We start from the raw sequence: 13,355 nt of genomic DNA, 5'->3' as shown, positions 1-13,355 counted from the left end.
CACCCTCAAGGGGTGTACAAGATATGATAGTACTACATGAAAAACTTATATCATTACTAACTTCCTATCTAAATTTCCCTCCAAATCAATCTGTTACCTGTGAAGACTCCAACATTATCAGATCTTATATTTCTGTCTTCTAAGTTCACTTTTTACTGTATCAATCCACCTATATCATCCTCTGGGTCTTTTTCCTGCCAACCTGGCAGAGAACACTTGTTTTGCTAGTCTTTCCTCTCCCATTTTGTTTAAGTGACCATACCACCTCAGATTAGCTCTGCTAACACATTCCTGGATGCTAACAATGTCAAGTTCTTTCCTAATATCCTCATATTTAATATGATATTACCATTGATTCCATCTGTTCATGTCTCTAATCTTTCTCAGTACTCTCATATCTGTGGTCTCTAGTCTTTGTTCAAGTGTTTTACTTCTAACCCAGCTCTTGGATCCATAAGTTAAAATTGGTTTGAACACTGTCTTGTATACAGGTACTTCCTACCATACCAGCTTTGTTGATTCTGTTGTCTATTTCCATATTTAATTTAAATTTCATTAAATATTTCATTAAAAAGTGTGCCTACGTAGCTGAAATGTTTTATTTGGTCTATAGGTTTTCCATTCACAATGCAATTGATATTTTCATTGTCTTTGTCTTGTTATTGCTGACCTTGATACCATTACAACAGTTATTCAATTTAGTCAGGGAATCTTGCAGACTTCTAGCAGATTTATTTAGAAGTATAACATCATCCGCATAAAGCAAAGAGCTTAGATTAACATCTCCAGTTTTGATATCAGGTTTAATACCACTTTCCTTCATAATGTGATCCATATTGATAATCAATAACAATGAGGATAATGTACATCCTTGTACATTATCCTATTGGAGACAGATCTGAAGCTGGAAGGAAATATCATCAGGAAGGTCAGTGACTTTAGATACTTAGGTTCAACAATGAAAGAGGATGGTCAGGATGAGAAGGAAGTGGGATGCAGGATACAAGCAGGATGGAGGAACTGGAGAGAGATGGCTGGAGTGCTTGCGATAAGAGGGTGGATCAATCTAAAAGGCATAATCTACAGGCAGTAGTGAGACCAGCTATGACATATGCTTTGGAAACTGTGGTCCTGAGGAAAAATAACATCAGCAGGATGGAGGTAGCAGAGACGAGAATGCTTAGGTGGATGTGCGGTGTGACCAGAAAGGATCGTCTTAGAAATGACTATGTAAGGGGAACAGTGAAAGTTACGAACTTAGGAGCAAATATACAGGAGGCAAGGTTGATGGTTTGGTCATGTGATGAAGAGTATGTGGGGAAAAAAGGTCATGTAGATGGATTTGCAGGGGAGGAGGAAGCACAGGTGGCCAAAGAAGAGATAGAGGGAGATGGTGGAGGAGGACTTGAGGATGAAAAACTTGGATGTGGCTACAGCCCAAGACAGGAAGTTGTGGAGGAGATTTGCTACAAACAGCAACTCTACTTAAGTGGGAAAAGCTGCAGAAGAAGATTGACCAGTGTATAACTAGTGGCATAACCATTACGTAATGGGCTTAGATCCATTGTGGCCCATTTGTCTAGGGATATATGATTCTCACTTTGGGTGTGAGAGGTCCTGGGTTCAAATCCCAGACAGGCCCTACTTGCCTTTTTCTTAGCACCTCTGTATCTCAATTGGAAGAACAGGGGCACATTGCACCCTTCGATTGGGAAAGGCTCAAGTTCGATTCTCGTCATGACAGGAAGAATCTTTATATATATGGAAATTTTTCAGTTGAAGGTGAGATAGCCAATCTCATATGGAGGTAGCAAGGTTTTCCACCCTCTGGAAACTTGGGTTTTTCATCATATATACAGACAAATTGGCCTTCAGAACACATACAATTTAGACAAAAATACTAGTGGTGGTTGTGGACAGTAGACGGCGTTAGTGATGATTTAGTGTAGTTGGTGGATTAAGTGGTGAAGACGGAGGAGAGTTGTTGAGTAAGTGCCCTCCTTGGAGGTGTCATGAAATAATAAGTTAAACTTGTGTTTAGAATACTGTTTTATACACTGCTAATTTAGTGTTTTGCTTAGTAAAACTTAGTAAAACAAAGTTTGCATCCGAAATAACTTTATGGCTGAGTAATTTGTATATAGAGACCCGCTTACTCGACATCAGTTGCTATAGTATTACTTAATGCAGCACACTTCCTTTCAAATATGTATGTTGCTGTCATTATTCAAAGTCTCATCGACAGGAGCTAGATTCAGGGCAGTACCGATGTTAATGCCGAAGTCATATTTTCCATATACAAGTAAAAAAAAAAAAAAGTATATCATCATATTATTAAAACACTGTGGATAGTTGTTAGTCCCACCCCCCCAATTGCTTACAAAGTAAATTATACTAGACAAGAAATTATGGGTTTAATCCTTCACCAAAGTGCAAGCAAACAAAGTTTGCACATGAAGTATCTCACTTTCATCCATTAACATCATCTTGCCATAATCATTTGTCTTTCTGCTTGACATATCGAAAAACCTCCCAAGGATTTTTTGTACTGCATTTTTGCTGTGCTTACTAGCTGAGTCACTCTCCTGGCCTGCTCTGTATACTCTTTGTACAACTGATTATTACCGTTATTGATCTTGTGCTGCCTATAAAATGCCTTCTTCCAGATTTCATGCTTAATCCCCTCATTCATACATTTGACACCTACCTTATTCAACCTTTGGAATACATTCACACATTGATGCTATTAAATGTTGATTTGTCAGTTCCCAAGCAGCATTTATTTCCTTTCTGCTCAACTCCTCATTCCATTCTATAACTCCAAACTGTCTACTAAGCTTGTCATAATCACCAGCCTTATACTTCTAGATATATATCCTTTCCTCGCAGAAGTCTCTATATGGCTAGCCAGAACCCAGGTGATTACTTCATGATCACCTTCACCCACTGAAAGGAAGTGCAAAACTCCACTCACAGTTATATCTACTGATGAAATAATCAGATCCTAAACTCTTGATCCTAGAGTGTCAGGATCCTCATTCCGATACTCAAGATAGTTGTCTCTCATGAACATTAATTTTCTTTATTCTCAAAGGTTATTTCTTCATTCCAATCTTTACTGTCATAATTAAAATCACCCATAATCATCACCCTTCCCTTGTTCACTAACCCAATTTCCTTATACATTTCTTTATCATCTTCCTCCACATTCCTTGGCTTATAGCAACATCCAACTAAATATCTCTTCCTGTCACCTGTTATGGATTACCTCCAATATTACAGTCTTGGCATAAATGCTATTACGACTTCCATACAAAGCCATGCTGCCCACAGAATTGCATGAGCACGATTCTGTTAGTAGCACTGTGCATAGCTAACATTTGCGTGTTTATCTGGGGGTAAGAGAGAGAGTGAGTTGTCTAGCTGTATGGGTTAACATGCAGTTGGGATATTATGAGAACTGTTTAGCTGTAATAGCACGTCACAAGGTTGAAATACAGCCACCTGTTATTTTCAACATGCTAAAAATAATAGGGATCAGTAGGGTGTTTGTGTATATCAGGCTATTAACTGTTATGATAATACAGAAGCCATATCTGATTGCCAAAGAACAGATTGACCACACTGCATTAGGACACAACAGCTTGTGAGGACTGTGAAGGCATGCCTTCTATGTAATCCCATGAGAACGCAAAAAGTGATGTCTCAAGCGATGAATGTTTTGCAGAGAATGATGTCACGTGTACTAACTGATCACCTGGGGGTGAGAACCTATCGTCATTCTACTGGACACGTCCTAACACCATAAATTATATAGCAGAGAGTGATAAAATCAAAGGCAGTACATGAAGAACAGACAGAGATATCCTCTTGACAGATGAGAAAATTTTCACCGTTGAAGAGTCGTTTAACCACCAAACCAATCAGATATATATATACCCCAGATGGTTGCACGGCAGGCACCCAACAACTTCAAATTGTTGTCAGAGCGTGAGAAAGTAACCTGCAAGAAAAGACACCCCAACATCAGCAGCCTGAAGATAGATTTGGAGCAAGCAGTGACAGCTTTTCTGCTGGATGTCGTGCATGCTGTCGTCAATAACATTCGCATTTATGTGAGATTTTTACAGTATTACACAGTGTGCAATAAGCTGAAAAATTACATTGTAATAACAAATATTGTCTACACGGTTAGCCGAGTGGTTACGTGCTTCACAACCATATGCCTGTGAAAGGAGTGTCCTGTGTTTGATTCTTGTTGCTGACATGAGGAGCTAAGGATCTTTCTCAGACATAGCCAGTCTTGGCCGTGGACTGAGGGTTTTTCTCCCCAGCTTATCTGGGGATTTTCCTCCCGCAAAGGAAAACCGGTCTTAAGAACACAGCGCTTCACAGACAGTTACACATAGTTGAGCGTGTGGGGTAATGACCCCACCTCATAGTGAGTTATGAAACCCAAAAATGAGAGACCAAGGCCCTACATGGGGCTGTAGTGCCAAAAGAAGAAGAATCTTCTTCTCTTCTTCTTCCTAACATGGAATATAGGCCATGTGGTCTGTTCCGGTCTCATGCCATCTTTTTCTTAGTCTTCCAATTCTTCTTTTTCCACTTATTTTGTATCTGTATAATATTTTTGGTAGTCTGCTGTTGTCCATTCGATTTAAATGTTCTAGCCATTTTTGTTTATACTGTCTTATGTAGTAATTAATTGGTTTGATTTTTAGGGATTGTAAGATTTCTTCATTTGTTTTGTGGTCCCACTTGGTATATCCAGCTGTTTTTCTGAGGAACTTCATTTCTGCTGTTTGAATTCGTTTTTCATCTTTCCTTTTCATGGTCCATGTTTCGCTTCCATATAGTAGAGTTGGTTTTGACAAGACATTATATAGTCTGATTCTAGTGTGTTTTTGTACCAGGGATGGCTTAAATATACTATTTATTATGCCATTTACTTTGACAAAGTTTGATATTTTAGTGTCTATGTCTTTTTCTTCTTCGTATGATAGATCACATCCCAAGTATCTGAAAGTGTTTACTTGTTCTAGTATTTTATTATCTATCACTATTTTACTTCTTATTGGGTTTTCTCCTTTGAATGCCATTATTTTTGTTTTTTCTTTGGATATTGTCATATTATATTGCTTTGAGATATCATTTAGTGATTTTAATGATCTTTGTAAGTCATCTTCTGATGTAGCTAATACTATTTGATCATCTGCAAATAGTAGTGTATCTATCTTCATTTGCAGGGTCATTTGTATACCAAATGGGTTATGCTGTTTCCAGATTGTTAATATTTCATTTATATATATATTGAAAAGCAGAGGTGAGAGGGTACATCCTTGTCGTACTCCTCTTGATATATCTTTCCATTCTGAGGTGTGTTCTAATTTAACTGCTATTTTATTTCCTGTATATATTTCTTGAATAGATTGTAAAAGTTGGTTTGGTATGTTTAAATTGGTTAATATTTTAAACAATTTTTGTCGACTAATTTTGTCAAAAGCTTGATATTTTAGTGTCTATGTCTTTTTCTTCTTCGTATGATAGATCACATCCCAAGAAGAAGAATAAATATTATAAATAGGCTGGTTTATGATTGACTGAATTAATTGGTCATGAAGTGTCAATCTGTCAGCTGTTTATTTCTATTCTTATGTCTGTTCATGGGGGGGGGGGGACTGGAATATGAGATTTATCTTGCTTGAAAAAAAAATGAAATAAATAAGCATGTTTACAACTAATTCAATTTTCTCTTTAATATATTTTTTAATTTTGTAAGGTCGAGACAGACCTGCAATTGTTGCTGCTGCTGCTGCCACCACTTCAGCCACCACCACAGCCACTGCTACCACCACTAGTGCCTCTTCTAATGTTACCTCATCTACTGTTGCCATCATCAGTTCTATACCAGCCTTAGTTACAACAACTACACAAACTTTTGTTATTTCTAGTGTTCCATTAGCTTCGGTAAGGCTAATATAAGTTCATGTTTAAACTTGGATCAATTTTTCTATTTATAAGTAAAATTTATAGTTACTTTTTTGTGTATATTAATTTTACTGAATATATTTGTCCCACTTATTTAATTTTGGCATAAGCTGTAATATTATTTTTTGTTATTAACAAAACATATATATTGGAAAATAAGAATATGAATACCTATTTTATAATCATCAAACCTCTATGGAGTCAAAATATTCATCATAGGAGGTCTTCATCTTAATATTAAACACAGTACTCATCAAACCTTACCCTACTTCTTTTCATTTATGCAAGCGATGCATTTCACTCACTCACTCACCCATTCTCTAAGCAAAAAAAAAGAAAAAGACTTTCTCTTGTCTCTCTCTCTCTCATTCAAACCATCCCTAGAACTTGTAACGCAGGGTAATGATAATATTTCTTCCTCATTGTGATACCCCCCCCCCCCCACACACACACACACATTTGTCTAAGTGTCAAATTACTATCCTTCAGGATGGACTGAGGGAATGACATCTGCAGGATGGCATTCTTTTCACAGTCCTGGTACTATCTTAGTCATCGCTCGTCTTGGAACCCTTTTCTAAATCTCATCTCTTTTGAAAAGTAGTGCACAGTAATTTATAATGTGACCTGATTAAGGCCTCATATAATGGAACTGTAACATCTTAATTTCAGTATCAATGATGAAAAAGATATACCATTATCTTTCTCAGCATTGTACATTAATTTCAGGCCTTGTCTGCTATCTTTTAAGGTTGTGTTCTCCTGCATTGCATCTCATGCTTTCAAAATTTCAAAACCTTACATTTCATACCAGCAAATGGTATCCCAACTTATCTGCTATTATCTATCAAATCCTCACTGGAGACAGCTGTGTATCCCAGTATAAACATCTCCCAATATCATTAACAATGTTAGACTATGATGGCCCTAAAACCAGATGTTTTGTTCTAGAAAACAAATTATAATACCATTCTTCTTTACAAGATAGTCTGCTTCATCATGGCTAAATTGCTGTTTACTTCCTGCTAGAAGCTTCTCACAAATATCTCATTCACCACATTCCAGAGATGCTTCGTGGGAATGAGATCTGGTTACTGAGGGGGGGGGGAAGAATCTATTAATGTCAAATTAATATCATGTTACAGTCATCTCTTACTCTTGTTATAGCAAACTTGTGGGGATTCCAGTAATGGTTTGTTAGAGTGGATTCCTTTTATCATAGCATTTTACCTGTTGGTAGGGACTTTTCAGTGTTTTTTGTAGTGAGTGAGTGAGTTAATACAGGTATTTGCTATAGTAAGAGCTGACTATCAGTATTCAGTTTTAGGTGGAAGATTAATTTTTTATCTATTGTGAGACACCACTACTTACTGGAATGGAAAACTCTAACTCACCTATGGGAATCTCTAACTCACCCATTTCACAGTATTATGTATATGATAACTTTGTAACTTTTCTTATACATAAGATGCACGTTATTAATAATAATAATAATTAAAAGTTAGGTGTACCATTTAGCCATTGTCTATTATGTGATGAAAATAAGTATTATTCTGAGATCTGACTCCAACTTTAGCATGCCCAGGATACAAAGAAAGAAGAAAAAGAATTTGCAAGATGAAGAGGTTGAGGGAGTGGCAGATCTCAAAATAATACTTATTTTCAACATTTGATAAATTAGTCTATTTCAGACAGTCACTAAATTTCCAAACATACATATTATCTTTCTGTCTCCATAGAGTCATTAACCTCATTGCAGAAAGTCCTTTTCTATGTATTACAATACTTATCATACCATACCTTGATCTCTTTTAGTGCTTTCACCACTCATTGACTTAAGGAACCAGCTTTTCACTCCCTTGCTGACAACATTAGGTAGTTTCAAAGGTTGATGTTTTCTCATCAACTGCTTCTCTCTCTACTCTATCTACTACATCTGTCTGATAAGCTCCTCTGACCAGTTTAGTTTCAATCATACCACTTCTCCTCCTTCTCCAATCTTGTTTTGAAAATTATATCCCGGATCTGTCATCATGCGGAGTTTTGGATGTCTAGGATATAGAAAAACATTGGAGACAGTCCAAAGGACTAATTTGTCACTACATCAAGGCATTTTTTTCTCTACATAAAACTTCCCTGATATAAATCTACCTACCTTTGAATGTGATTCTTAGCCTTAGCCACATCAGTATTATCCAGAGATACTGCAGAAAGCATTTCAGTGGAAAGCTCTTTTCAATCTATATTCCCATGGTTGAAATTGCACATAAATGGTAGTAGTCCTCCTTGTATCCATAAGATTTATCTGTCCTGTTACCATTTTGCTAGTTCTCTTGGTAATCCTAGTCTGTAACAGCATTTAGTTGCATGTTTTATTCTGTTAACTTCTGTGTCATGCCAAACAGCCTTGAACTCATTGCCTCTAATACTCATGCTACCACCATTGTTGTAAAGATTTTTATTCTGTCTGGATTTAATTCCTCTGTGGTCATTAGTAATACTCTACTACTTATCCTATCTTTTCCTCCCTTCACAAACCAGTTTGCATTCTATTTCTGTAAGGATATAGGAGAAGAGACCTCACACAATAGTCCAAGTGAGAACTTATCAAGTCCTTGTAAAGAAGCAAAATAACATCCTTATCTTTTCTATGCAAATGTTCGTTTCAGCATTGCAATTATCTTTTGAGTTGTATTTACAATATTTGCTACATGGCCCTTGAACTTCAACTTCCTGTCTACTAACACTCCAAGCTTGATCAGTTTCTTCTAGCATAATCCCACCAATATAATATGACATTAGATATCTAATCACGCTGAAGTGAATGACTTGACATTTACTGACATTGAACTAACTTCCATTTTCCCCTGCCCATAATTCCAGCCTATTCAAATCATTCTGCAAGTACTGCATATCAGTAGAATTCCTGATTACCCTACCTATTTTTGCATCATCAGCAAATAGCTGTATGTTGCCTGTCAAATCTTTCCCAATGCCATTAATGTACAGATTGAATAACAGTAAACCAAGGACTGATTCTTGTGGTACACCACTGGTTATCTTAAATCTTGTAGCTTCACATCCCCTATTTAAAACTTTAAAATACCCCCATATAAAAATAAATTTTGATATGTCAGTTAGCCATCCTCTTATCCATGCCAATATTTTATAATCCAAACTCATATTCTCCAATTTATGCAACAGTCTTCCATGCTGTATTCTGTCAAAAGCCTTAGCAAGATCCAAAGGTATCATGGTGTATCCATTCCCCTTATCTAGCTCAATGGTAACATTATTATAGAATGTGAGCAAGTTGCTAAAAGATGACTTACTTTAGTAAACCCATGCTGTACATTACAAAGTAGAGATTCAATGTTTACCCATTTCTGAATGTTAGTCCTAACCAACTTTTGCAAAATATTCACCATCACTGCTGATTGGTTAATAGTTAGATACATCAGTCATTGCACCACCCTTGTGCAACGGGATTACCGTATATTTTTTTCCGCTCCTGCAGAATTTTCCCTGTTTTGAGATGCAATTGTATAGCCTTGCTAAAGGAATAGACAGTTCAGCTGAACACTCTTTTAGCACCTGTGCTAATATCCCATCAGTCCCTATTGCTGAATTGTTATTCAGTTTGTGCAACAGCTCTAATACCTCCTCCTCATACACTTGAGTTTCTTCATCCAGTGAAGAAACAACAGTGAGCTCAATGTTGCATACAGCAAGCTGATAGCTTTTAGCAAAATAGGTACTGATTAGTTGAATAACCTCTTCTGCATCTGTAGATGCAGAATTCAGTAGAGTTATTCTTTCATATTCATTCTTTCTTTTATTTGCATCATATTGATAGAATTCTTTGGGGTTATCTTTAGCTTGCAGAGCCAGTTTCTTTCCATACAATAGTTGTGACTCTTCTGGTCTGCTGCTTATAATTTTCATAACAGACATCAACCTTATGCACCCAATATTCCTTCTGCATCATCCTTTTCTTATAAATCTGTTGTTAAATAAGATTACATGTATATTTGACTCCTACCCTGTTTATTCTTTGAACTCTTGGGACACATTCTGATATTGCATCATTTAAGTATTTTTAAATGCTTGCCATGCATTGTAGATATTCTTCCCATCCAGTAACCGATACCATAGTGCTGAACTAAGTGTACTCCTCAGGTGATCATAATTTCCTGCTGTGTAGTTTAGCATGTAACCTTTCCTAAATGGAACATTCATAAACTTAGCCATTTCCCAAGTGAGTATCGCGTGATCACTGTCACCAACCGGAGGTATAATAGTGTACAGATCTGGTTTCCATTGTGATTCTGATACAGTGAAGAGAGAAAGTGCAAAGGAGAGTATTAAAAATGATATTAGGATTGTGAAATACTGATTATGGAGATAGATTGAGAATTTGTAGACTACAGACACTAACAAACACAAGAATGTGGAATGATATGATTGAGTCTTACAAACTTCTGAAAGAGTCATACAGAATTTCAATTGATGGAAATTTTTATTTTATGGAGAGTGGAGAAAGGACAAAAGTGCATCCTTGGAATCTGAGAATGAATGTCACTAAGAAGGTGAGATCTATTCTTTCATAGAGTGGTGTGTGATTAGAATGGATTGCCATGGGATGTGTGTGTGTGTGTGTAGAAGCAGTGTGAATGAGATCAAGAACAATCATGATAGCTGGTGTGTGTAGTATGTCTCCCTGACTCCCTGGAGGTCTCTCTTAATAATACTAATAATTAATTATTCTTACGGCTATTTTGCTTGCTTCTGTTTAGGAGTGCCCCTGTTTAAATATCGTTGGCTTTTTTTACTCACAGATTCTTAGGGCATTGTAGATATATATTTACCAATAAATATATGTAACATCAAGGAAGAGAAATTTACACATACCTTTTTCTGGGTGTTGTGGTTTTTCTTCTTTCTGCGATGTCAAAACTACTGTGTGTGGGGGGGGGGGGGTAGGCAATGTAGGAGAATTAAATAGAAATGAAAAAAAAACAGGGTTTTTTTTTAATAATATATATATACATATATATTATATTATTAGGGATGGGCGGAGTGTTTTTATTATATTTATATAGGGTGGGAAAGGGTGAAGGGGTTGAAAACAGCAACTGATTTTTAGAGGGAAGGAAGGGGGTTGATGGGGTGCAGTCCGTTTCGACTATGCTTGGTCGTCGTCTGAACACATAGGTAGACGGCCAAGCATAGTCGAAACGGACCGCACTCCATCAACCCCTTCCTTCCCTCTAAAAATCAGTTGCTGTTTTCAACCCCTTCACCCTTTCCCACCCTATATAAATATAAAAAAAAACGCTCTGCCCATCTTTTATAATATATATGTGTATATATATTATTCAAGAAACCCAGGTTTTTTCCATTTCTATTTAATTTTCCCACATTGCCCCCCCCTCCCCACACACACAGTAGTTTGGACATCGCAGAAAGAAGAAAAGCCACAACACCCAGAAAAAGGTATGTGTAAATTTCTCTTCCTTTATGCTACATATATTTATTGGTAAATATATATCTACAATGCCCTAAGAATCCGTGAGTAAAAAAGCCAATGACATTTAAACAGCGGCACTCCTAAACAGAAGCTGGCAAAATAGCCGTAAATATAATAGTTTGTTAAGAGGAGTAACATGGAAGTTTTCCCAGAAATAATATCCCTAATCATTAATAATATCCTCATCTGTCAGTCATGTCTCACTTTTCGTGAGTAATTTTTGTCATTAGTGAGACATGGCTTATTTATGCTAAAAATTCATAGGAAATTCATATAGGAAGCTGGAGTTGATTCCTCAGCCAAATTTCCCACTGCACTTTCACGGTTTTCACTTCTTTTTTTTTTTATTTTCACTAATTGAAATGTACATAAATATTCAAAATTCTAATATAAGTGTTCATATTTATTTTTATAAAAGTTTTCACTTTTTTTTCTTCTTCGAGTGTAAACAAACAAATGTTAATTGTTCTATTTATATTGATCACTTGTTAGATTAAGACTTAATTATGAGTCCCAAGTCTATGTTTTTGCGAGAGACTGTACATCTGTCATTCATTGGTTGGATCCAATCCATCATTAAGCTTTCAAGACTGCAAACAGAGTATCACCTATTCTTAGACTTGACATTAAAGTCAATGAATCACCTTTGTCACTTTGATGTCAGCAGCTGTCATTATACTATATGTAACCCAAATAAAATCATCCCTGCCACACCATCTCATATGCTAATTATTTTTTATTCATGGTTGGAAAATTTGTACAATATCCATCAGACTGCCATTTGTCTCTTTGGTTTGCAAATAAAAGCATTACTACAAGCTCTAGATATGAATGTAGATTATATTGCACAGATGCCACTTAAATACACTGCCATCATGGTACAACTGCATTCCGTCATGCAGATTTTTGTTGTGCAGATTAGTTATATGTTTCAGCTCTTCTGAGAACATCATTGAATGCTCTGATGTTTTACCTGCCTATAACAGCTTATAATCAGGGTCTCTAGTGAGATCTACAGGTGTCTTTCACGACAGCATAATATCAAGTTAGATTCAAGCCTATATTCCTATTTTTGGTCTTTTTATTGCTGATTTTCATGACGAATATGTTACAGCTGTTATGCAATTTGGTTAGGGAATCCCAGATGTATTTAGAAGTACATCATTTGCAAAGAGCTAAGTTTGATATCGCCAATTTTAATATTGGATTTAATGATATCTATATATAAATAAATAAATAATAATATGAATAATAATATAATAAATGAATATCTATGGGGTGCTTAAGGGTCAAAGCTGTATAACTGAGAGGAGACCTCCACATAGCCTTTAAAGGAATGCGGAGAACCGACCAGGGCTTCTAACCTAATGTCCAGTCCTCACCTTCTCGTGGTGCACCCTGTTGGGTATCTACTTTGATACTGAACGAACGAGGATGGGCTGGCAATTTGGGATTTAGCCGACCAAATTGTATTCTTATTGGTTAAACCAAAATAAAAAATGATGGTACAACATGACAAAATTTCATGCCGGCTGGGGCGTCGCCCGGTTAAACAAGGCCCCCGTTGTTTTCGCCAGGGAACCAGGGCGAACAGCGAAAAGTCAGCTACTGGAACAAATCTGAAAACAAACCCCAGCTCAACATCACCAGAGTTAAAGATCGGTACTATCAACGTAAGAAGCCTGAATGGCAAAGAAATGGAGCTAGCTGAGGAATTAGATAAGTACCAGATCGACATAATAGGGGTGACTGAAACAAAAAAGACCAAAACTGGTGAGATCTTTCTGAGCAATAAATACAAAATGTTATATTCAGGCAATAACAATCAAGGAAA

The 13,355-nt window shown here is 36.5% G+C and overlaps 1 protein-coding gene across 1 annotated transcript in view; it reads left to right on the top strand.

The window, feature by feature from the left end:
* The window catches only part of Mondo (MLX interacting protein mondo), a 253,492-nt gene that overhangs the window by 125,659 nt on the left and 114,478 nt on the right, over nt 1-13,355 (top strand). The window contains exon 10 of the mRNA XM_090413412.1: nt 5,783-5,970. Coding sequence (XP_090269538.1) covers nt 5,783-5,970 — 188 coding nt within the window. The remainder of the gene's footprint in view (nt 1-5,782; nt 5,971-13,355) is intronic.

Source organism: Typopeltis vanoorti, chromosome 24, assembly GCF_054136105.1.
Source record: "Typopeltis vanoorti isolate ZY-2024b chromosome 24, IOZ_Tvanoo_1.0, whole genome shotgun sequence".
In the NCBI taxonomy this organism is placed as follows: Eukaryota; Metazoa; Arthropoda; class Arachnida; order Uropygi; family Thelyphonidae; genus Typopeltis; species Typopeltis vanoorti.
Note: the sequence above shows the minus strand (reverse complement) of the source record. Positions and strands in the feature narration are given on the sequence as shown.